This window comes from Oryctolagus cuniculus, chromosome 6, assembly GCF_051225735.1.
Source record: "Oryctolagus cuniculus isolate XC-2025 breed Fujian yellow rabbit chromosome 6, ASM5122573v1, whole genome shotgun sequence".
NCBI classification, from domain to species: Eukaryota; Metazoa; Chordata; class Mammalia; order Lagomorpha; family Leporidae; genus Oryctolagus; species Oryctolagus cuniculus.
In genome coordinates this window covers 54,495,829-54,521,993 of record NC_142872.1, presented here as the reverse complement: position 1 = coordinate 54,521,993, position 26,165 = coordinate 54,495,829, and the positions used below count along the sequence as shown (strand labels likewise).

Below are 26,165 nucleotides of genomic sequence, written 5' to 3'. Positions count from 1 at the left end.
GCTTCAGCCAATTTTGAATCACTCTCCCTGGCTCACGCTGCTTCTTTCTCCAGCCTCCTGCATACATCATACATCATGAGCTACAACAGAATGCTAGCCAGCTTCTGGGAGGGGAGAGGCGTTTAAAATCAAATCAGTATTTTTCTGTTGCCTATCATTAATTTTTAAGTGTTTAAAATACCTAAATGAAAATGCATCTTTCAAGTCAGTAGAACATATTTAATGGATTAAGAATACATTTATTATAGATATTTAAAAATATCTTTATATATATATATCTTAATAGAGAGGAGATTATTTTTTAGTTCTCCTAACAGGGAAATCCAAAGACATTTAATCTATATTCTCTATTTTTCACATGAATAAATTTGCCAATCTCTAGGAAGTGCCAAATGCAAATGTATTATAATTTTAAATTGGCTCTATAATGGGCTCAGTGACAAAACATATGATTTAATATTCTTCATTATGATATTGTTTATGTTCTACTGGAAAGTTACTTTATTACTATTTAACCACATTAAATTTCCCTGAGGAGTCTGATTATCCATTAATGCCTTAAATAGATGTGTCGCCCTGGACTGACTAAAGAACAGAGTTTAATCTTTGACAGAGACCGTATGATGTTTGAGGAGAAGGGGAGGGAAAATTATCTATTCTGTGTAATTTGATTTATAAAGCACCTTGGGATGGGAGGCAAAGAGGACTTTTTTTAAACAAAAATCATATCTTGAAATACAAAGGTTAAATTATTCTTGCATTTTTTTCTTTACCAATCACATGAAGATGATTCACTCACATATTTTGGCATCTTTGTCTTCATCACAAACTAGCCTCGTTCTCAGTAATGTAGACCTTTTGTCAAATCGTATTAAACTTTGTTCTCACTCCTGAAGAAGCTAAGTTTCACAAAGAATATGCCAAAAAGTCATTAAGATTTATGGTGAAGCATTAAAGAGACACTGGATAAAGTAATTTCAAGAGTCAGAATGGGAATTTATTTAGATCTTGAAGTATTTTATTTGGCATAACTTAAAAAAATAAGAGTAAAGGAATTCTCCCCTTTTAAACCATTCATTTCCAGAACTAAACATTCAATAATTCTTCTCAAGGAGACTATATTCTCTGGCCTTTATCTTTTTTACTTCATTATTTTTCAACATGATTCAAACAACATTTTTATCAGTCTACAAGCTTAGGTCAGAAATCTAAGTGCTTGAGAATCCTGCCAATAAATCATTACAGATTTCCTATTCGTGCTCCAGTTATCCATGAGAAGCAAACAGCATTTATACAAGCACCACAATTTAATTCAGATGTTCATTCAACATATACTTCCCAGGAACTCAGAAGATGTGGAGCCCTCACGAGACCACAAGTGTACATCATTTCTCCCTAAGAAGAGAGCCACATTGGTAAGGCTTGCTTTCTCTCCAGTTTTATTTCTCACCTCTCCTTCCTTGTTCTGTAGATCAAGCTGCAATGGCTTTCACAGTTTTTCCAAACTTCTATGCAAGATTTGAATGTCCATTTACCACTAGCCCTTGATATCTCAATTTTGTTTGTATGAACTATTCTTACCAGCTAGCTCCCCAATGGGTACCTCTTAATCAGATCATTCCTCACTCATTTTGTCTTTAAAAAAGTATTTTTTGAGCCTCAAGCCTAGTTCAGATTTCTTTGTTATAAACTCTTCTGCAAAAATATAGTAAACACTAGAGTAATTATTTCATTGATAAATCTCTTATCTCATTTTTCGTCCAGAAGAATCATGAAACAAGAACTTTGTTTTAAAAGTCATTTTAAAAAGACTATTTCAGAAGTCAATAAATTAAAAATATAACCAATTGCCACTGAAAGTACAATATAATTAGGAATCAACACATGTACATGCTTACCCCTCATTCTCAAAAAATAAAGTAAAAATATAGGATGAATGATGATTGATGTAAATAATACAGCCTTGCTAGAGTTCAGTCCTGAGCTGGTGATTAATATGGGTGCTGACTCAAGACCAGGCTGCTCCACTTCTGATCCAGCTCCCTGCTGATACACCTTGAAAAGCAGTGTATGATGGATGCCCCAAGTACTTGGGTCCTGACGCCCATGTGGGAGTCCTGGTTGGAGTTCTTGGCTCCTGGCTTTGGCCTGGCCCAGCCCTGACTGTTGCAGCCATTTGGGGAGTGAACCAGCAGATGGAAGATCTATCTCTCTTTCTTTGGCTTTCCCTCTCTCAACTCTGCCTTTCAAATAAATAAATAACTCTTTTAAAAAATGGATTTCAGTCACAGAGCACAGTGTACTGTGAGACAACTGAGAAAGAGATGGGATTAGAGTCAAGTCTTCTAAAATGTGGAATATTGGATACTTGATCATGAAAAATAAAAATCTGGATTCCTCCTAGTGTGTTACAAAACTCCACCCCAGCATTGGGAACAAAGTTCTGAGGTAGAGAGAAACAGGAATTCAGAAGTTCACTGTAGTAGGGATCAAAGGGACATGGAAATGAGTGTTAAGAACAAAGGCCAGGTAGCTAAGTGTCTCACTGGAGATGCACGAGGGGTTCATTTGAGAAGTCTTATTAGGGAGGCAAGAGCAGCAACCACAGATACACACATACACACAGAGATATATTATCATAGATGAGATTTAGAGGGCAACACAAAAATAAAAAATGACTAAGATTACACTTCAGTGAGACTCTAATTTTTTACCAAATATAATATATATACAAGTATATGTTAAATATATATATACAAGTGTATATAAATATATGTATATATACAAATACATGTACACTTACAAGTAGATGTAAACCTCATATATTGAGCATTAACTATGTATAACTATAAAGAATTATTCATAAGCATCATTCTGCTTTTGCCTAGAAACAACATCAAGGAAGCATTATTTTTTCCCCAGAAAGGTGAAGCAATTGCCTAAAGTCACATCCTTAAATAAGGGGCTAAGTCAGGGTTCAAGTCTTGGCTCTGTGTTTAAAACTCCATACATAGTTCAGTAAGTTTTGCTTCATTTCTTTTAGAGGTTGATTTATTTTGTGATATGATAGTAATCTCATATTTATCTAATTATGCATAAAAGCTAGAAAAGAAGGAAAAAAAACAGTAATGGGATATGTCAAACTGGGTTTGTCTCAGAAACCATTTTCAAAAAGGGAACCTTTACTTTAAGCTTGATTTAGGTCAGCTTCCGAACTGTCTCTGTCACTGTCACTCAGGTCTGATCCAGAATCACACTGTCTGCTCACCTAAGCACCGTACCCTCTGTGACTCTTCCAGGCACTCCTGTCAACAACAGGGTCATCAACAGTTAGAACTGTGGTCCCAGAAAAAGAGGGAATGCATTCAAAACACTTCCTTTCTGGGTTAGGTTAGATGCTAATGAGGATGTAGTATAAATTTCTATGAATTGGCCTCACAAACACCTACATTTTAACATCAAACTCCAACACTTTCATCTAACAGGTTTCATTACTTTTAGGCACTGCAAACTCTGTGTCAAAAACAGGTACAAAATATTGGTACTTTGGTGAACAGACTGCTAGCCACTAGTGCCTCAATTTCATCAAAGGAAATGTATTAATAAGCCACATAAACCAAATAATTCTAGTTGTCTAAATAAGCCATTTTTAAATCCACTGTCTGGCCCAAATGAATAACTGACAAACTAATTTTAGACACTGGTAAATAGGGCTGAATAGGTGGATGGATGGGAGAAATCCTAGACTCCCTTAAAAATCAAGCCACATAGACAAGCACTTACTCCCCCTAGACGTGAAGATAAAGTTCTATCTGGCTTGAATGAGTCCAAGGTATTGGTCCTCAGACAGTTTAATCAAGAACTCGTTGGACAGAGTTATTTGCTTAGTCTCAGACCTGGGGTAGCCTTGAATAGCCTCCTTGAATTTGGATGATCAAAGGAGAAAATAGAGATTGATGACTCTTCCTTGGAAGCAGTTGGTTTAATCGCTGTGTGGTTGTGTTTCCTGGTGCCACCTGGACTTGAAATGTCCCACGCTGAGCACCAATGAAAAATGGCCTTTTCATTTTGCTTAGGATTCTCTCCTGATCCTTAATGCCTTCCATAATTAAGGAGTAACTACCAAGGCGTGGGGCATTTCTAGGGGATTAATGGCCAACTGGGAGAGTTGATGGCCCGCAGCCGAGTGGGGACTCATTAACCTCAGCTGGTCATTAATTCCGCAGGAGCTGCCTGGGGTTGAGGGGGTGGAGGGGAGACAACTCATTTGATTGCATTTCCAGGAAATGAAAAAAGTTAACTTTTAAATTTGTGGAGTCACAGGACATCTCCCCAGGCAATATAGAATGCTGTTTCTAGCATTTTACCTACCTTGTGTTGTCAGCTCACTCAGCTCCAGCAATCTTTTTACCATGGGTGCTAGTGTTAGAGAGAGAGCAGAGATAAACGAGACAGACTCTGAAGGGGGCACTGAGGTGAACAGTCTGGAATATTCTCAATGTTGAAGTTAAAAGGGTTATGTTTTAGGCTGACCAGACCTCACCTTCTCTGAATCACAGCCGTTTTAAAGGTAATTAGGATAACTCTAGTTTATTTAATCTTGTGCTAGCCTTCCTCCCTTCAGACTATTCATGAAAAAAGCAGATATTTTATGCTGCTGGGGGTAGCGGAAACAGGCCATGTTGTGCACGGCTATTAGAAGTGAATACTGCATGTATCAATCTGAGAAGCAATGAGATAATTGCTATTGACAGAGAAACTCTGTGTGACAAAGAGTACCACTCTCCTGTACTCTTCCTAGAAAATTTTTTTCAGATGTAAAAATATGATGAGCAAGGGTGCTCACTGCAAATTCGTTTTAAAAGTTTATATTTTTAAAATCAGAATTACAAAGGGGAGGGGGAGGAGGAGGAGGAGGAGAAGAGGGAGAGGGAGATCTTCCATCTGTTGATTCACTCCCAAAATTGCCATAGGGTCCTGGGCTGGGCCAGGCTGAAGCCAGGAGCCAGTAGCTTTATATGGGTCTCTCAGGTGGGTGCAGGAACCCAAGCACTTGAGCCATCTGCTGCTGCTTTCCCAGGCACATTAGCAGGGAGCTCAACTGGAAGTGGAGCAAATGAGACAGGAACCAGTGCCCACAAGTGATGGCGGCACTGCATATGGCAGCTCAATGCCCTAGGCCCCAGCATCAGCCCTGCAATATTTTTTAAAAGAGTAAGAAACTCCAATCAACCCAAATATTTCTTTTTAAAAAAGATTTATTTATTTGAAAGTCAGAGTTACACAGAGAGAGGAGAGGCAGAGAAAGAGAGAGAGGTCTTCCATCTGACGGTTCACTCCCCAGTTGGCAGCAACTGCCAGAGCTGCACCGGTCTGAAGCCAGGAGCAAGGAGCTTCCCCTGTCTCCCACGTGGGTGCAGGAGCCCAAGGAGGTAGGCCATTTTCTACTGCTTTCCCAGGCCATAGTAGAGAGCTGGATTGGAAGTGGAGCAGCCGGGTCTCGAACCAGCGCCCAAATGGGATGCCGGCGCTTCAGGCCAGGGCATTAACTCACTGTACCACAGCACTGGGCCCTCCCAAATATTTCCTGATAGGAGAATAATGACTAAATTATGGGATGTGAATACTTTTGAAGTCCAGGCAGTTCAAAGAATGAGGTCAAAATACCTATGTGAGAAGTTCCTTAAATAACTAAGAACACAGAAAAATATTAAAGGGTGATGCATAGTCTATGACCTAACTTAGGTGAAAATAACAGACAACAATAATATTTTCTACAGATATACAGATGCATGTAAATGAGTAGTAAACAGTCTGGGAAAAGTACGCAGAGGCACACACATGTACACACACAGGAACCCACATATCCATGCACATGCACATGAAAATAACAATTATCTCTGGATTGAGAGGTTGTCAACCTTCTATTTTTACTAGTTCTGTTCAGAGGCAATATTCTCACTCTGTACTTGGTTATTTAAAATTAATATTAAAAGAGAAAGCAGGATAATTACTGTTAGTTCAAACCAGAGGAATCAGGTTTTCAGGGTCCTTAAGTGTTTTGGGCATCGTGTGGTAGACAGGAGGCTGAGAATGTACGTTTCTGGACAACCTCACAGCAAAGAGTTGAGCAAAACGTGATGCTGTTCTCTACCAGTAGGCTAACAATCTCTAGGGCTGTTTGCCTTGGGATTGGAAAAGTTCCCTACAAAATACTGCCTGGAAACCACGGTGCAAAACTATCACAACATGGTTATTAACCACCATAAAAGGAATTAATTGAATGAGAGGAATCAGCGCCTCCCCGGGTATGTGGTGGCAGAAGTGAAGATGGAGTCTGACGTGCTCAATGGTTCAGAGATAACGTGAGAACTTTGGTTCTTGGGGTGCAGAGGAGTATGAGCGGCTGATACCTGCACTAAATCCATGTCTGTCTTCAGGAATCAAAAATCCTTTTAACATATACTTGAGATGGTTTCAGAAAAGACACATCAGAAGCCCAGTTTATAGAGCTAAAATGAATATGGTAGCTATCCCAGTACTGCCATTTATTGGCTGTTTTACCCTGGACAAATAATTTAAGTACTCAGAGAGTGTCTTCTCATTTATAAAAAATATAACACTAATAAATACCTGATTCAAAGAATGTCATAAAGTAACTTCTATTAAAGAATTAGCTTACAATAAGCACTAAAAAAGTTATCCATTATGATTGCTGTCTTTAGTGTTCTGGCATTATTATCACTACTAGTTTTAATAATTAAGGACTGAAAGTCAAAACTGACATCTCACAGTGACCAAGGCATCAAAAGGTAACCTGTGTAAGTTAAGCATTCTCCAGGACAATGTTTCGTTATTTTTGAAACAAGTTTAAGAGGAAACTGAAATCATAGATGTCAAAGTGAGAAAACTAGTGTAAAAACTAAATATTTTTCATATTATTAGTTTATTCTCCCAAATATGGATTTAAGCAGCATACAACAGAGTTGGGGTGGAGTGATACACTGTTATTTGCCAGTTATTACTCTTCCCTTATTGAGGTTAAATCTCTAAGTAAAACTTACAATTTTCATTCTGACAATGATAGAGAAGTCTACAGTTGCTCAAAAGCTCAGTGGCCCAGGAAAAAAGTTGTTTTCTTTATGTTTCTGCCTAGCAAAAGCTGATACTTGGAATCTCTGGTAGTACTTCGTGACATGATATAATACATGTCAATTTCTGCTTCAGGAGCCAGGATCACATAGACAGTCATTATAATAAAATACGGCCTTAATATTGAAGCTCTAAGTGCATTTTCATATACTATTATGAAAAATATTCAAGACTGAAAACACAATTTAAAATACTTGCTAAATTTTCCCTTAGATGTTGGCCATTGTTTTGCATAATCACAAGACCCACAATGACCATTGCAAGCTGAGGCAATGCAGATGACAAGAAGTACCTCGAAGAAGAAGGTTCGGGGCACCTCAAAGAGGGAATGGAAAAATGACTCACAATAGAAGTTTACTTAGGAGCAAAAAAATTTTTTAGATCCGTTTACAGTTTTTTCATAATCCGTATGTTTTCAAGAGTTTTTTGAAGCCCCTCTGAACAAATGGATTTCAGAGCTTTTTATACCAAAATAAAATGATGATTTGATTAATTATGGGATTTCTGAAATACCCTATGTGTAGCTTATACCACAGGTATATCTTCTAGCATTAGTCGCCACACTGAAATCCTCTCTTCACCCTGTCTCAGGTTTTCTTGGTGGTTAAAATAAGTAGATCACTTGGGTTTGTCAACTCCATTTTCCCAGCTGGGTTTTATTTACTTTTGTGAAAAACGAGAGATAAATCAAACTGGTGGCATTAATATAATTATAGGTATCACATTTAATATAGCAACAATTAATGATGTCATTAGAAGTAGCTGCATTTTAATTTCAATAATTCTGATGACATCCAAGAGAAATCTCCATCTGTTGTTCTTTAATATATATTTAATATTTATTTTATCAAACAAATAGGTCACTGACATAGACCCTCCTTCAGGTAACACTGTCTGGCTAGAATTTCCTGGACTTGTTCTGTTGTAGATACTTTTATTCCTTTGTTTTTGGTTACCTTCTATTCATGAGAAGTCATATTGATTTTAGCTTTTGTGGTAATGATTACAATGATCACTATCAAAATATTTTCAATACATTTTTAGAGTGAATTAAAAGAGAAGTTCTAAGAAAATAATACGTGGGTGAGTGAAATTTATTCTTTGTATCCCCATCTGCTTCATGCTGTAATGACTGAATTCATCTTAATAATGTACTGCCCTTCCCAGGTTAGCAGGACCACTTTCGTAACTCCAACTTACACGACTATCTATCCCAGGAGGTTCTCAACAAATCCGTGGTACGCAAATGACTAAGAGCAAAGAAAAGGAAAATTACAGAACCAAACAAGAACAGCAGAGTGACTCATTGATGGGTAGATGCACTGATTTTTTCTAGCTGTGCATTGCTAGTGAGTGTGTGAGTTTGCCTGTGGGCGTGGGAGGATTAGGATGGGTGGGTGGGAAGGAAATAGCACCACCGGTGGGAATCTCTCTACCCTAAAAGGCACCCAGTTTTGACCATTTATCTTTAACAATGGTTCTCAGGGCAGGACTAGTAGTGCCTGCATTTCCTTTTCCTTGTTAGAAATATACCTTATGGGGCCCAAAATGGCCTACATAGACAGATGCTCTTGGCCAGGACCCTGCTGACCACTTATTTTTGGAGAGTTCTTGGTGACTTTTCACACGCTGAGTTTTTAGGGTCATCTTTTGACAACTATACTTAATCAATGCTGTGATTCCTAAAGGCAAGAGTAGAGTCCACCTTGATGTGATGGGTTTTGGAGACCACAAGGATCAGGGGCTTCTAGCCATTGAAACAGCGCTGAGAATGACCTAGTCCAAGCAGGGAGTTAGCAAGTGAGGTTTTCAGCAGTCTCTGTGCCACAACCCTGCACCCCTAACTCCACCCCGTTCCATGCCAGTTCAACACATCCACCTCCCCAGGATGCATCTGCATCTCGTCCACCATTAATAAGATGCCATGACAAAATGGGTAAAATGACATCCACATGGAGATGCCAGAAAACTTTCCTAGATATCATCACATGCATCGCACACCACCCAAACTCTACCCGGGTTGTATACTCAATTAGGGGAGCAGCCCCCACTCGAAAAAGGGGGAGACTAAACGGGGGTGAGGCATTTCTTTCCTCTTGAGGCTGCCTGCGTTCACTTCTCAGGGTGTACTTCCTCTTGAAACTCTTTAATAGAGCCTGCTCCCATTCGTGTACTTTATCTATGGCTGTGTTTTGATTCTAATCCCACATGGAGACAAAACCTGCAATATCAATGGCTGGGGACCCTTCCCTACAACAAGATCACCCACCTTTTGGTAAGCACACATTTTATATTCTCAACTAAAAACAATATATCACCACTTTCATGTTTCTGAATTATGCCAAACTCCCTTTCTAAAGCACGTGGAAAGAGATGCCTGCAGTCGGACGAGAATTTAAATTCTAACTCTTGTTTTCTAAATCAGCAAACCCAGACTACAGATCAAAGCAGCTCAGAGTGTAAATCCCACCCAATTAATCAGGCTACTGCCTCAAGTACTTCATTCTGATGACCCAACACCACTTACTTTTTACAAAGATTATTTGAGATAAGCCTGATGGAGTTTTCTTTCCCATGATTCAGTGAGGAAGCTCAGAAGGTAAAAAATGAAACAAATAAGGAGCGGCTTGTCTGGACAAAGTGAAAAAGCCATTTCAAGAGCCCTTATAAGCCTATTTAAAACATTTTCTTCAAAGGAGTTCCAGCAACAATTATTACAGCTCATTTGCCTGCAAATGTGCTCTCTGTTGTTAATCAGTCAGTCATTAACCTCAGCAATATCAATGCGTTGTCACCATGCATTTCAAAGATGTGAATGAAGATGGGCAGACTTTAAGAGCTGCTTAAGCAGAAAGAGTCCATTACACTATTTATTTTTCCAAGGGAAACTAACCCCAAAGACAAAGCTTTCCACCTCGGGCACTCAGCACTCTCTCCCGAGCTTTTTCTAGGGACCTTTATTGAGGTTCATGCCCACAGTTTCCTCTGATTGCCTAAGAAATGGTCTCAGCCATCAAACAACACAATGGGAAGAATTGGAGGATTAGGACAGAGATGAAATTGCTGTGAAAACCTACAGAATAGGGGTCTGAAACAACAATTGCTCTTGCCTTCCTCACCAGCCGCAAAGCACAGAGAAAGGAGCCAGCCAAGGCCAAAAGAGGGCCATTAATTATCCAGAGAATAAACTCTAACATCCTTAGAATGTAGTTTTTCTCCCCAAAGTGGTCATTTAGAAACCCAAGTGGGAGCAAGGCCTGTAGTTATTCCTTTCATCAATCTTCCCTTAGGCTCACACATCCTCCATTCACCGTTCAGTCCCGGGTGCCTGTCCTTCTATACGATCTCATATAATTTGTGAAGGTTCTTAAAACAGAGTGGATAAATTACATGACAGTACTCAAAAAACTCTTAACACCCCACAATTGTATGCAATTTTACGTTACTGAATTTTTCTAAGCAGAAATCTATAGTTTTCATTGGATTCATGTTCAAAGAATCACCAGAAAAAAATACTCCAAATTTCTCTAATTATGGTCACTTTTGAATCAGGTACACTGAAATACATGGATTCACCATTTTTATAGATCAAACACAATTGAGTACCAGAAACTTCAGTAGGTTCAACCAAATAGAGAAACATTTGCTACAAGCTTACAAATAAGTATATATGAAATAAGTATTATATAAATAAAAATAATATTTTGATACCACTTATATGAAGAGTCTACAAGGGATCTGAAAAAGATCATGGAAAAATGAAACGGAATGATAGTGCAGGAGTAAGGGTTTAGTTCCAATGCCATATCCCATATTTGAGTGCCTAGGTTTGACTGTCAGTTCTGACTCCTGACTCCAGTTTCCTGCTAATGGAGACCCTGGGAGCAAGTGGTGATGGCTCAGGTAATTGGGTTCATGTCTCCTCTGTGGGAGACCTACATTAATTTCCTGGCTTCCAGTTTTGGCCCCTGACAACACTGGCTGTTGCAGAAAGTGAGTGTGAACAGATAGGAGCATTTTCTTTCTCTGTTTCATGTTTTTCTGATAAATGCATTAAAATATATATATAATGCAAAATTTCTATGAACTTTTTAAGGCTCCTTCATATTTAACAGTGTACTATTCAAATATTTATGAGTAAATTCTAAATGTTTGTGTTCTGCTATGTTTTATAGAGAGACAAATGTTGTAAGAGCATTTTAATATGTACATCATATATATAGGTATTTTTCTAGGACTCTGGCAGCATTATGTACCAAAATAACGGTCTCTGGATGATATTTCTTTGTTTTCTAGAATCTGATTTTTAAAAGGCATTAGTGTACATTCCATATAAAAGCATCCAAGTAATAAATCTCCAAATAATGAAGAGGTCTTCTCCTCCTAAGACTGTGGCTAGATTAGCTGCTAAACTTGTGAAGACCTTGTTTCCACACGGATCCCCCTGCTAAAAAATTCTAACCCCACAGACGAGCCTGAAACTCCACCAGAAGCATACAGATGTGCTTCATCAAGAGTCATCATTCTCCAAGGACAGAGCACCCCACATCTTCCCACACCCTATCTCGCATGCTTCCTCCTTCTGTTATGGCAATTTACATACACAAAGCTATCAATTTAGTTAATTAGGCTTTAAAACTGCTATTTAAATAAGGATGAAACTTTTTTCTCCTCTAAAGCAACACAAATAAATTATTGCTGTTGTCAAAGATTGCCTAGCTGCTACTTTGCTAGAAAGCTTCAAAGTGTAACTTTGATGTGAAAAGAGTCTTAGGGAATATGCATATGAGAAATGATTTTGAAAAGAGAAGCTTTCACAGGAAGTCTTAGAGAAATAGAAAAGTATAGTAAGCTGGAGCCCTACCTTTGTTAGGGTGGCAATTTAAGGAATTCAAAGAAGATGTTTCTTTTTGGATAAATATGCAAATAATATCTTTATTATTTTGCTCTCAAAACTTCAAATCATCATTGTTTCCAAACACTGACGTACAGAAAAATCCTTTGGCTATTCATGGAAGTTGATTCATATAAATAGATGAAAGAATCTGAAATCATCATTGTGGAAGATCCAGACTTCCTTATTAGGTTCAAATTGGACTCCTATAGTTTGCTTCTAGTTGATAATTGATCCACTGGACTTGTGAATAAAATGTTTCAGTCAGTTAAGGTTTCAGGAGAAGGAAAACACTCCTTTCAGATGGATTGAACCTACTGGTTCTGAAACCCCAACATCTGGCATGAGCAGATCCACCAGGAGCTGAGCTCAGCAAAGGTCCAGGGGAAACAAGAGTAATGGCTGCCATTTAAGACAGGGAGGCAGAGGCAGTGATTGAGACACCTGGCTGTAGATCCTGTTATCTCAAGGCCTGCAGGATTAGGGTTGGTTCCTCCTGAGACTCTGAATAGCCCCCTTCCTGCCAGGACCAGGTTCCTACCAGTTTTGGGAGCCAACGCTCACCCAGACTGTACTATAGCTCATTACTAACTGTAATAGATTAGTAAGCTCATCTACATATACACCGGGAAACATGGAACCATAAAAGGAGTGAAACCCATGAATATTCCTCCCCTTCATTAGAATGTACCTCCCGTTTCATTAAACATCCCACATAAGGTTAAACACAGTTCAGATATGGGGCCACTACCTGCCGACTAAGCCTGTTCACTGATGGTGGAGTGTATAATTTAGCTTCCTCAATAAAACACTTATTTTTTCTGTACTATGAATTGGTCCTGAATTTTTTTCTTGAGGGGAAGTCACGAACCTGGGTATCAGGAAGCACTCACTCTCCTGCACCATGATGAAATAAAATTAAGTGGTGTTTCCACTTCATGGCCACGCATTTGGAGCCAACACCCATTTGGACATCTTTTTTAACCCACTATTGCAGAGCTGATGTGTTGTTATGAATTAAAGATGCATGCCTGGGTCTCCCTAAGATATAATTCTTTTTTCCTATTATTTTCCATTTTATAACAGGGCATAATTTAAAGACAAAGAGTGAAAATTTAACTATTAACTCTCTTCCCTTTGCAGGAAGCTACACTAACAAAGACTCTATCACAGGAATATTTTCTTTTTTTTCTCTCTGTAACTGCATGTTTCGGTCCTGATGAAGACTTACAATTTGTCATCAAGAGGCAGCCTCAGATTTCTGCAGTAGAGCAGGGTCTGATAAACACCTCCCAGTGCCACCAGGAAAGCAGAGGTAATCTTTGAGAAATAAATAAATAAATAAATTCTAAAAAAGCTCTGGATGACTTGATAAGGATAAGGCGCTCTTAAATGAGAAAGCCTTTCCTGGGAACTGGGAGGAAGACACCACACAGTTGCCATCAAATTAAAATGCTAATAGAGTGGGTGGCAGGCTGCTATATCTCAGATCGAGCTTTAGTTTTCTTTGGTTTTACTGTCTGTCAGGGTTATTCTATCATAATGTATCAGGAAAAGCATTGCACTCACATCAAATCAAATCGGTAATGGAAAGGGTGGCAGCCTAAAGTACTCTTGATCAACTGCTAATTTTGTTTTATTCTTCTTCCTCTTACAGCTATTCTCTGAAATGAATAACTCTGTATTCAAAAGAGGTTTTTGAGAGAAGCCTGGGCACTAAAACAGATTAAGATGAACCGAAGACACAGAAAACCATTATGTTCACAGAATAAACAGTTTTAGGCATTTAATGTTATAATAAATGTATTTGGCTGTGACGTGCTGCTTTCACCAGTAAAAGGTCTCCTGTTCAATATGCGTGTGTCTCCACATCTGGCCACTGGTACCACCAGGATGTCCAGGGGTGACAGTCCCACTGTCGATCTTGAATTTGTTATTCTGAGCAGCAGACAACTGCTATCAACATCCCTCTATTCAAAAGGGACAGGAAGTGAATTTAGTATTGCTGAGAAGTGTCTGATTTACTGCTTTAAGGATCAAAGTAATCAATTTATTCGGAGGATCAGAGAAAGAGCAAAAGAAGCAGATTTTGTCCTACTGCTGGCCCTGTCTTTGATGGCCACAGCTCTGGGTAACAAAGGTTTGTCAGCTTTTTGCTGTGCTCAGTCCTCAGGATCTATGCTAAGACTGAAAATACAGAGCCCTTGCTGGCCTATTGGAAAAAGAAAGGGATGCATAGAGAGCAGGGATGAGACAGAAACAATCAATTGCCATTCAAGGGTTCATCACTCTTTAAATATAAAATGTTCCTTCTAAGCACAGTGTGAAGGAAAATAAGACCTTGGAGGGTGGGGGAGGAAACCCTGTTGGTAAGCTGCTGACAATGTGGATTTGGGGGGTGTTTTATTTACTCTGGAGATTGGCTTTGCAGATCTTGAGATAGTTGTTCCAGGACTGTATGATATGTTGTTAGTCATTTACTCTCAGAACAAAGTCCAGGATGATAAGGCAAAAGAACAGAAAAGAAGTGGAAATTATTGTTAATACTCCCAACCTAATGAAGGAACCATAACAGGCCTATCCAAGAGCAGGAACATAGAAATCACTGGACTCTTACCATTGCTGAGTTTCACAGAGATGCACAGGACTCACTACAAGTCCAAAAATAAAGTTTAAAAATAATTCTGGGTCTCCATAATAGTGCCCTGAAAATTCCACTCTTGTGTCCTCATTCCTTTCCAACTAATACTCAGTCTTAATTACGATCACAAACCCTTCTTGCTATGAGAACTTATTACTGAGTGATTCCATTCTTTTGAGGCTCAGATGTTGCTTTTATAGCTTTATAGCTTCCAAAACAATCACAGCCTCTTGTGTGAAACAAGTAAGTTTAGTCCCGATTTTCCAAGAGTACTAATGAGAAAGTCCATCTGTTTCAATACAGTGACTGGGTCTGATAAGTAAAAATAAACAATCAAACAAATAAAACCATGCCACCAAAACCAAAACAAAACAAAACAAAAAACCCTGAAAGATAAATATATTGTATTGAGCTCTTTTTCCCCTTCCCAATCAACGAGAGTGGATGGAAACCGAGAATGATAAAATATGATTAGAATAAATGTTTGATACTTGAAGCCAGGATAACTGGAATACATTATTCACAGTTTGGATAAAGACATATACCATATGCACAGGGCAAAACAGAATTTTAAAGTGTGGACTTTGTGATGGGAAAACTAACAATTATGTCCTCCATTGCGGGAATACACTATTACACTGAGAGGTAACGCTGCTGTTAAGTGCTATGTGGTTCTGGGCAGGAAGATTTCTGGGGGAGGGAGGGGGGAGTAGTAGAACTGGTACCATTTCAGGAAGAGACACAGACATCTGTCAATATTCAAGTCCATTCACCATAGCCAGCTCTGATCACTCCTCCCTGCATTCTGGCTCCTGGTGATTTGTTCCCCAGAATCTTACCAAAGCTTCCTCTCCTTCCCTAATGAAACGCTTGTCAGCTGCTGCACATAAGATTTCCCCCTCTGGAATCTTGATGAACCTTTCCAATCAATGAGCCTCGATGATTTTTTCTCCCCAGAGAAATGAGGTTCGTGGTGAGTTGTGGTATTTCTGGATTTGATTCTTGATTGGATGAAGCCAAATGTACATGTATATTGTGTATATATTTTCCTATCTATCTATCCATATGCACACACATCCACATTTTCCAATGAAGGACAGAACTGTCCACTTGATTTTAAGGGCTCATGTGTAAAATAATCCTAAATCACTTCTATCGGAAGCCTCTTTCTTTCAGATGGTAGAGAAATCTGCTTTTGAAATATAGGTTTTGATCAATATTATATTACTGCTTTTTTGGTTCTCTAATGTCTATTTCAAGGGATGTTTTAACACTGTAAGTTTTACAGCAACTCATAACTGATAATGAAGACTTTCCCAGTACTATTTCTCCTTTGACACCTGAATTCCAAACTGAGATTTAAATATCTAGTAATTATGAATGATATCACAGACGAATATTAGATTAGAGTACAGAGCACATAAGACATCACAAATTCCTTTGTTAATGCTAAATTCCCAACCAAGGGAAACTCAAAAAGGCATCAGTGGATACTAGAAATAGAGGTTCTTTTTTTTATGCTCAGTGGATTTCTCACAGACCTTCTTGTGAGGAAAACCTACAGAGAGTATGTCAGCATCAAATAAAATTGCTACTTTGTATCCTATGGATTTAGATTATCTGGCACAGTGGCTTTAGAAAATTTGAATATTTTAAGGAAGTATATTCAGTAGAAAATAACTTCTGATAGATAAATAATACCCAACTTTAATCATTCTAGTATTTCAATTTAAAAACAAGTTCAGTGATAACATGATCCTATTCACCAAGGAAAACAGAAATTTTTAAATACAAAGCACACAGGAAACCTGTCATCTGTAGTCTTTCATTGGCTAGGAAGCAGAAGGGGTACACAGCTGATTAAAATAGAGTTGAAGGGCTGCAGGGGAGCCTGTCCCATATAATCCAACTAGAGCATTTAACACTCATCTCACTTTGTGCAAGCACTGAACCCTGCATGGTGGGATGTCACAGATAGCATACTAGAGTGTCTGTCCACAGGAAACAGTGTTTTGATAAATGAATAAACAAATAGACCCAACATACACATCTAACCTGAACACAGTCTGTAGATGCAGTGAAATCCTTAAGGAGAGTTAGGGAATACATCCATGGTCATCAGATTTATCTTTGAAACTTCTTTAGACGTGGAGGACCTGAACTCTGTGCTAACAGCATAGAATTAACCATAGCATTTGGATTTCACTTTCCTATTCCTGAGAGTGGTAGAGGCCTGGGTCTACTTTAAAATGGCAAGGAGAAAAGAGATCAGATGAAGAGATGGCAAGGACTAGGGGAAGGGTGAACACAGGATCAGGCAAAGAGGAACTCAAGGGATTTTTTCACTCCCTCTGTTTTTCCAAGAAAGTAGTGTGTGCATTCTTGTAGGCAAGGGCTTGGTGTATCGCTGCCCTGTCTCGGGGTTCTGTCACTGAGTTCAAGACTAAATGACAGCTTCATATGTGCTTAAGTGATAGGAACCATAAGATGCCCATCCAAGAAAGTCTTTTGTGAACGCAATGACTTACGGTAGAAGCTGGTTTTAGTCTCTTGGGGAAACTCAAGGTCACAGCACCTGTTTCCAGAGGGGAGAAGTATTATTTGATTCTTTCTTAGGGGTCTTTCCCTCACTACTGTCCCTGACTCTATTCCTTAGCCCTCCAACACTGCCCATTTACTACCAATAAAGCTACTCTTTGGATGCTTTGGCCAACCATATTTCATCCAAACTCCCATTCAGCAGACCATACAGTTTCTGAAGATATCATTAACCCAGCTCCAATGCACAGAACATGCAGAGAAAGTGAAATGGCAAATGTATTTGTGAGACCTCTATTCCCCTACACAGTAATGGCTTAACACTTTGGCATTAATTCCATTTGTCAAGCTGTAAGATAAATACATGCACATCAGACACTTTCCCAGCATTTATTCAAAGGGCAGACAGTGAAGACCACTATTTAAATGGGAAATGTGTTCATTTGTTTTTGAAAACAAAGCACAGCTTCACAATTTACAAAGTATGTCAATCCTTTTAAAGAGCCAGAGCAATTCCCAGAACAGCAGAGCTGCTGGCTAGGCTTAATCTCTCCAAAAGAATAACAATAACGATAAATTCTCAGATCCGGACGCAAGGTAACTATAACCTATTGTCTGGTAGTCAACGGTTAAAACTCTAAATAACTGAAACACACCAGCAACATTTGTATTTAGGATTTCTGCCTATCCCTATTAGGAACTTCATTGAATATGATTCCACGTATCTAACCATGAGCAAACTGCATTAAGTCTTCCATCCAGAGACGCTTTTTTACATGAAATGATATTCACACATGGATAAATTATCACATCTTGAAAGAGATTTCCAGATTTCTCCTTATGTCTCTTGCCTAAATTGGTCTCTATTTACATTGCAATGCCAGGTTGACTCTCTTCTTTAAAATGATGATGAGTTTTATGTTTTTTCCCCCTCAGCTTTCCAAGTGATCTAAAGCATGAAGTTCTAATGTGGGGCCTTATTCAAGTATTTTCCATCAAAAGGCTCACTACAGTTAGGAACAAATCACTCAAAATGGGTCAAAAAAAAGTACACAACTTTTGTAACAGTGTGTAGCTATGACTTCTCCATATACAAGAAAAACATCTTGTATACATCTCCTCCAGCCACTCAAGATGCCGAAGGGGAAGAAGGCCAAGGGGAAGAAGGTGGCCCCGGCCCCTGCGGTGGTGAAGAAGCAGGAGGCCAAGAAGGTGGTGAATCCCTTGTTCAAGAAGTGGCCCAAGAACTTCGGCATCGGACAGGACGTCCAGCCCAAGAGGGACCTCACGCGCTTCGTCAAGCGGCCGCACTACATCTGGCTGCAGCGGCAGAGGGCCATCCTGTACAAGCGACTGAAGGTGCCACCCGCCATCAACCAGTTCACACAGGCCCTGGACTGCCAGACGGCCACGCAGCTGCTGAAGCTGGCCCACAAGAACCGGCCCGAGGGAGAAGCAGAGGCTGCTGGCCCGCGCCGAGAAGAAGGCGGCCGGCAAGGGGTCCTCCCCACCAAGCGGCCGCCGCGGTCCTGCGGGCGGGCGTGAACACCGTCAGGACCCTGGTGGAGAACAGGAAGGCGCAGCTGGTGGTGGTCGCGCACGACGTGGACCCCATTGAGCTGGTGGTCTTCCTGCCCGCCCTGTGCCGCAAGATGGGGGTCCCGTACTGCATTCTCAAGGGCAAGGCCCGGTTGGGGTGCCTGGTCCACAGGAAGACGTGCACCACCGTGGCCTTCATGCAGGTGAACTCGGAGGACAAAGGGGCCCTGGCGAAGCTGGTGGAGGCCATCAGGACCAACTACAATGACAGATACGATGAGATCCACCGCCACTGGGGAGGCAAGGTCCTGGGGCCCAAGTCTGTGGCTCGCATCGCCAAGCTGGAGAAGGCCAAAGCCAAGGAGTTGGCCACGAAGCTGGGGTGACCGCGCCTTGGGCTCCTTGTACATAATAAAGATCGTTTGTCCCCTCCCCCCAAAAATGCAGATTGATGGAGGGAATCTTTCCCCCAAAGAAGACCCATAGCATCATTTCTGTTGTAAAACGAACGCAGTTCTAGAGGAAAGGTGATCAAGAATAGCCCATCCAGTCCAACTCCTAGTCTGCTAACCTTGTTCCTTCTGACCCTCTGTTAAGCACACATCTCACTCTGCTTCAGTCGGTCATGGGATTTCCTTTGTTACTCCAACAACAACAACAATTCTTACTGTGATATTTCAGGACTCGTCCACTCAGCCTCGGGACCTCTGTGATGCTGGTGCCTTCAGCCTGGAAAGCTCTTCCACCGTCTTCTCTCTCTCTCTGGATTCCTCCCGTCCCTCAGTGTGTGCCGTCTTCCCGAGAGCCATTCCTGGTATCCCATATCCGCAACCACAGGCCCACTGCACGACCTCTTAGTTGGTCAGGTTCCCCTCCCCCTTCCCATTTCCAGAGCTCTGCCACCCAGGGCCTACATACTATGAATACTTATTTATTGACCTGGCTGATGTCCAAGTATCTAGTATAGGATGATTATTTGATAAGTAATTGTTAAACAATCATTGAAAGGAAGGTAAGGCAATCTCTTGCCAAAACATGTGACATAATGAAAACATAGTGAAGCTTAGTATTTTTCCCAGTCAAATGCAATCTGAGCCAGAATGAGACAGGAAGTAACCACGAAACTTTAGTTGGTATCCTTTGCAACACATCATACCTTTAGTAAAACTGATCCTCAACTATAGCAGAAAAAGAGGAGATGTCCTAACTTTTTTTTTTTACATGCAATTAATGCTTTTGTGTCAGTCATGAAAATGCAGCTACTAAATCTGAAGTGATTAAGAATAAAGAAGCATGTTTGAAAGGTGCTAATTGAAATAAATGCAACCATAATGGTTAGCCTTTTAGATGCTTTCTGAATGTACAGTTACCTTCAGTTTCACATCCCCTACAAAAATCTGAAGTCTATGCGGTCAAGGACTTTGTTTAATCTCTGTTCTTCCAGGACTTAAGACAGTGTGCAAGTCACATAGTATATACTCAGTATATATCTTGCATTCAGATAAAGCACTACTTTGCTCCAAGCAGGCATTGCGTTAAGCAATACAAAAGTCCTTCATGGAGCTCCCACTATTTTTCCCATTCTATGAATGATAAGCTCAGGAGAGCTCAGAGAATTTCAGAAGAGTGCGTCCACACACGTCACTCTTACCCTCATCCATTTCATCTTCCATTTATCTAACACCGTGATCAGGTACGAAGATGCCCTAGCTTGCTGAACAATCTTTCTAAGGAATTTCTCACAAGAAATATAGGAGCAATAGTGTAGGTAACAGACACAGATACCCTCGTGGATGGTTACAAACCTGAAAATATTCTGACAAAGAGATTTTTTACTTTGGTCTGATGATCAGACATCACTGACTGAGCCCTGGCCTTGTGGCCCATCAGATTAAATCTCTGCTTCTGATGCTGGCATCCCATATTGGAGTGCTGATTCAGGTCACTGCTAATTTGCTTTTGATCCAGCTTCCTGTAACATGCCTCTGAGAGCAGCCCCGAATGGCCCCAGTACTCTGGTCCCTATCACCCATGCAGGAGGCCAAGACAGAGTTCCTGGTTACTGGCTTCAGCTGGGCTGAGACCTGTTGATGCCATCTGGGGAGAGAACTAGTTGGTGGAAAATGTTTCTTTCTCTTTCTCTCCCCTTTTCTCTCTCTCTCTTTCATGCTTCCTTTCCTTTCTCTCTCTCCCTGTCCCTCTCTTGCTCTTTCTGCCATTCCCTCCATCAATCTGCATTTTAAAATAAATATTCCTTTTTTAAAAAATCACTGTTTTTCACTCCCCACTTAAATATCAGTAGTCTAAAGGGGTTACACTCTGTAAAATATTGTTACACACCAAAACAATTAAGAAATAAACTGCCAAGGTTGAAACAATCGAATGTATTTAAACCATTATGCTGTCAGCTCTAAACCAGAATTTATTTCTAGACTCACAATACAAAATCAATACTGTAACAAACATCTAAATTGAAAGTTAGAGATTCCTGAGTATGCATACACTGCAAGGATTTTTTATTTTAATCCATGATATATATTTATATCAGATAAAATTCCCAATTGAAAATTCTCAAGTTCATCATTATATATAGCTCATGTGAATTGATCTATAAACGTTCAGGACTATCACTACAACTCAAAGAGAAACAATGATAAAACACATGAGCCAATGAATTTAATTTTAAACCCAGTAATTATTATCTCTAAACCCTGCCTTGACTTCTGTAAACAGTATAAAACCACATCTCATGTCACAATATCATTAGTTGTAGGATCTATCTCCTCTAAGCTTCAAAGCACTTCAATTTTTGGACAAAATGTATTCTAATAACCCTTAATTTAGAGTTAGATGTGTGCATATCTTAAGCCACTACTAAACTGTGACTGACCCATCATGATGTCTCATACACACCATGCATTGCTGACAGTGGGTGCTTAAGTATTTTTCTAAACACACAAAAAATATCACACAGGAAGTCCCCATTATCACAATTACAACTAAATCAGGTGTGCAGTGCAGCTGTGCAGTGATAGGAGACAAGCAAATGTTGCTGAATGTTGGTTAACCTCATGGAGGACCAGAAAACTTGCACTGGCTTTGGATTACAAGCCAAAGGATGCTCAACTAACCATCCGAAGCCCCAAGACCTCAATGGCGGAACAAGATTGATGGGATCATCAGCCACCAATCTAACAAAGCCAAATGAAGCTCATCGGTTGTTTTAAAAGCAGACTATCAGAATAACCTGATGTTTGTCAAATTTTTTTAAAAGATTTATTTTTTTGAAAGTCAGAATTACACAGAGAGAAAGGAGAGGCAGAGAGAGAGAAGTCTTCCATCCACTGGTTCACTCCCCAGATGGCTGCAATGGCCAGAGCTGCACCGATCTGAAGCCAGGAACCAGGAGCCAGGAGTTCTTCTGGGTCTCCCACGTGGGTGCAGGGGCCCAAGGACTTGGACCATCTTCTACTGTTTTCCCAGGCCAAAGCAGAGAGCTGGATTGGAAGAGGAGCAGCCAGGACTAGAACCTGTGCCCATATGGGATGCTGGCACTTCAGGCCAGGGCATTAACCCGCTGCACCACAGCGTTAGCTCCATTTGTCAAAAATAAAAACTAAAGAAGCAAATCAAGCAAACAAAACAATGCCAAAGGATTTGGGCCCCAGACATGCTCAATTGAATTTCTCTCATAACCCACAAAACACACACACACACACACACACACACACATGCATCTTTAAATACAGTCTATTCTATGAGGACTGAAGCTCATGATTCTAGCCCTGTCTTCACAAAGCTGTTAGGCTACCTTCAAGAAACCTAGGAAAAAAACATTCCCCTGTGGTGTCTCCTTCATGGATTAAAGGATTAGTAAAAGATGCCTTATGGAATCGATGCTTGCATCCAGTATCAGAGCACTGGTTTGCATCTTGGCTAATCCACTTTTAATCCAGCTTCCTGCTCCTGGGAAGGCAGCAGAAGATGACCCAAGTACCTGGGTCCCTTCCTCCCTCATGGGAAACCTAGATGGAATTCCTGGCTCCTGCCTTTGGCTTGACCCAGCAGTAGCTATTGTGACCATTTGAGGAATGAACCCCCAGATGGAATACTTCTCTCTCTGTCTCCCCTTCTTTCTGTCTCTTCCTCTTTCTGTCACTTTACCTTACAAATAAAAGCCAAAAAAATCTTTATTTTAAATAAGAAAAAGGTACCTCTTAAAAACAGACACAATCATGCCACGATGTTTTGAGTTTAGGAACATCAGCGTGGGGAAATTCAACCCACTGCCACCATTCTTCTTGCAGCTTTTGAGCACAGCGTAAGTGTTCTGTGGCTCTGGGTATCCTGCCAAGGGCCAAAACAATGGCAACCACATTCCAAGTAGGAGAAAATGTCTGAAGACTTGCTATGTGCACTTGACCCTCAACCTTAAAGCAGGCTTTCTTCTCCAGTGGACTTCCAGGGAGGAAACACAGTACGCAGGTGATACTGCCCACATTTCTGGGGTGGGATAAAGGACTTCCTTACCAAAAGCAGGCTTGTGGAGTTTGGGACAGGATAATGTCTCAAATTCCTTGCAACCACAGGAGTTTCCAATTTTATTACCTAACGATCCAACTACATTATGACACATGCTGGGTTTTGGCTATTCCACTATAGCATAAATGGGCTTTAAGAAGCAGAGATCTTTTTAAATTCCTACCCGATGACCATTTAATATTTGAAATTATTTGAGATGAAAGTATAACACCGAGTTGTTACGGCTTCGTAAGGGACTCTCAAACTTGCCTAATTATGGCAAGCAATGCTGTCAATGGTAAAACATTTTCAAGAGATTAACTTTGCACAATAAGGGTTTCTGTGCCAGCCTGAAAATTCTTTAAAAGTGTTTCACATATTTTATAACAGAGTACTCAGTCACTTATTTTAATATTTACAGACTAAAAGGATATTTGGGTAAAGCAAAGGTCACACTCAAAAAGAACAAAACAGGGGGGAATAAAATTCTGAATTTCCAGGTGTAGCTCTTAACTTGGCAGCCAATATGTGATGAGACAAAAATAGAGAGCAATACATTTCATTGTACTCTCTTACTGTTAAGTACCTGCAATCTTAATTTCTAAGAGAACTTCAAAAGCATTGATAAACCTTCTTTAGAAAGCCCCACCTATCTTTAAAATTTATACTCTAATCATGCTTGTTTCTTTCAAAGCACACCCTTTCTGCTTTAGTCAATTTCACATTTAATTCTGGATCCTTTTTGTAGCACATATTCAGCAACTGCAATTAGAAAACCTTGTTCTGGGGCCGATGCTGTGGCACAGTAGGTTAAAGCCCTGGCCTGAAGTGCTGGCATTCCATATAGGCACCGGTTCTAGTCCTGGCTGCTCCTCTTCCAATCCAGCTCTCTGCTATGGCCTGGGAAAGCAGTAAAAGATGGCCCAAGTCCTTGGACCCCTGCACCCACGTGGGAGATCTGGAGGAGGCTCTTGGCTCCTGGCTTCAGAAGCAGCTCTGGCCGTTGTGGCCACTTGGGGAGTGAACCAGCGGATGGAAGACCTCTCTCTCTGTCTCTACCTCTCTCTGTACCTCTGTCTTTCAAATAAATAAAATAAATCTTTAAAAAAAGAAAACCTTGTTCTAAGCAATAATGGGAAAAACAATAAAGGAACAAGAACATTCACTGTGACTCTCCACGTAGGAGTGTAATTCCCAATCTGGCTGATCATCAGAATACCCTGGAATGCATTTTGAAACAATGACTACCAAGTAACACTCAATGGTTTGATTTAGTAGATCTCTATTTTCTTTTTATAGTAACCCAAGGGATTCCAATGAGCCAGATTTAAGAACGCTTGACATAGGACATGATTTGCATATTATAAATGCACGACCTGTGAAGGCCTTCTTTACACATGACATGACTTTATTAATTTACCAAATTATGGAATTCTATCCAAAGAAAATTACAACTTTTCATCATACAGTCAGAAATGCAAATGCTATTATAAGAGACAGTGATAAACATTATTCATGATGGCCATTGACAGCCTTTATCAATGTCTAGTTGAATCAGATCCTGCCTGGACTGTGAAGAGCAACAGGTAAAAGGAAATTATTTCCAAACTTGCAAAGTTGAGAAGCACACAGTGATGATTAAAGATTGCTCAACTCCATAATCACCCATGCCTTTACTACTGTAGCGTCATGTAATTCTGTGCAATTTATCTAATATCTCTGAACTCCACCTGGAAATTATAATACCAGTCTATACCTTACGATATTTCAGTGGAAAAGAAATACATGTCAAGTATTGGGAAGTGTTTGTGACACATGTCAAATATTTAACAAACATCATCTAGTATTAATCTCACCCACAGTCCTCTTGACAGTTAAGCTGAATAGCTGCTAACCTGGCAAAGGGTTAGGCTTGCCTAGACTTGCCTATGAAGTTCTACAAATCATTATCATCCCAGTCCACTATCAAGAAACTCATTAATTCTATATAAGCTGTAGAGTTCACATTATAACAGACAAGCAGGTGATTCCTATATACAGCAAGAGAAGCCAAGAAAAAGTGACAGCATCTTAGCAGGCCAAGGTAAGGATAAATGGGGCCATGTGTTGACAAAAAGCCCACCAGCATGATGTATATCAAGGAACACAGTGCTTGGCTGCTAAATAACAGACTGGGGCATAAGAGGAAAGTCCAAGTGTGGAAAAAACTACTCATTTGGAATCCATGTTTGGTTAAAGACAATAAATATTTCAAACACAATAAAATTTGAATTTTATGTAATGGTTTCCTCAAAAGTATCATATATAACCAATTCAAACACAAAGGACTCTATTATTTCATTATTCCCCTTCTCAAGTTTTCTCCAATAAATTAATTTTCCTAACTAAATGGATCCCTTATTCATATAAACATGCTTGATCATTCATTCACCCATCCAAGTATTTACTGAATGTCAACTTATCAAGTACCAGATCATGGCAAAGCACTAACGGTTTTAGGGGAACAAGGCAGATATTGAACTTACTACTTTACAACGGTAAAGCAGATGACAAAAGCTTTCAGAGTATAATTAGATCTCTAGAGGTTAGTGCAACAGTGACACAGAAGGGGCATTTAAGAAAGAAGGTGGATGTGAAGAACTAAAAGGAAATCTGGCTGGCTGAAGTCAACTGGTAATAAGTTGTGATGGGTTCTCTCAGATGAGGCTAAACAAATAAAATTATGAAATGAAATTAATCTGTGATTACATGTATAGAAAGAGCAATCTGGGCTTAAGTGTAGAAAACAGAACTGAAGCAATAATAGGAGAGACAAGAAGAATGCTACATGAACTACAGCTGTGATTCAGGTTGGAGATGCTGCCGGTGGCTCCGATAAAG

At 39.9% G+C, this 26,165-nt stretch overlaps 1 protein-coding gene, 1 long non-coding RNA gene and 1 pseudogene across 41 annotated transcripts in view; 2 read left to right on the top strand and 1 right to left on the bottom strand.

Moving 5' to 3' along the window:
- LOC138850057 (uncharacterized) overlaps positions 1–26,165 on the bottom strand; it is a 1,261,171-nt gene that overhangs the window by 560,513 nt on the left and 674,493 nt on the right. The window lies entirely within an intron of this gene.
- On the top strand, positions 4,326–14,666 carry LOC149126143 (uncharacterized). Of its 34 annotated transcripts, none has more exons than XR_016235486.1 (7): positions 6,764–6,812; positions 7,366–7,457; positions 8,197–8,235; positions 8,320–8,390; positions 9,306–9,427; positions 13,190–13,361; positions 13,704–14,660. XR_016235486.1 is itself a non-coding variant. In XM_089335050.1 (7 exons), the coding sequence occupies exons 4-7, from the start codon at positions 8,399–8,401 to the stop codon at positions 13,712–13,714; spliced, it is 372 nt and encodes a 123-aa protein (XP_089191176.1). In that variant the 5' UTR covers positions 6,764–6,812; positions 7,366–7,457; positions 8,197–8,235; positions 8,320–8,398; the 3' UTR covers positions 13,715–14,655. The 34 variants fall into 34 exon arrangements, 5 of the variants coding, with proteins under 5 accessions (XP_089191179.1, XP_089191175.1, XP_089191177.1 ...); XR_016235483.1 differs by having other exon boundaries at positions 9,276–9,427; positions 13,704–14,658; XM_089335050.1 differs by having other exon boundaries at positions 8,320–8,465; positions 13,704–14,655.
- Positions 18,729–19,150, top strand: LOC100356020 (large ribosomal subunit protein eL8 pseudogene; annotated as a pseudogene).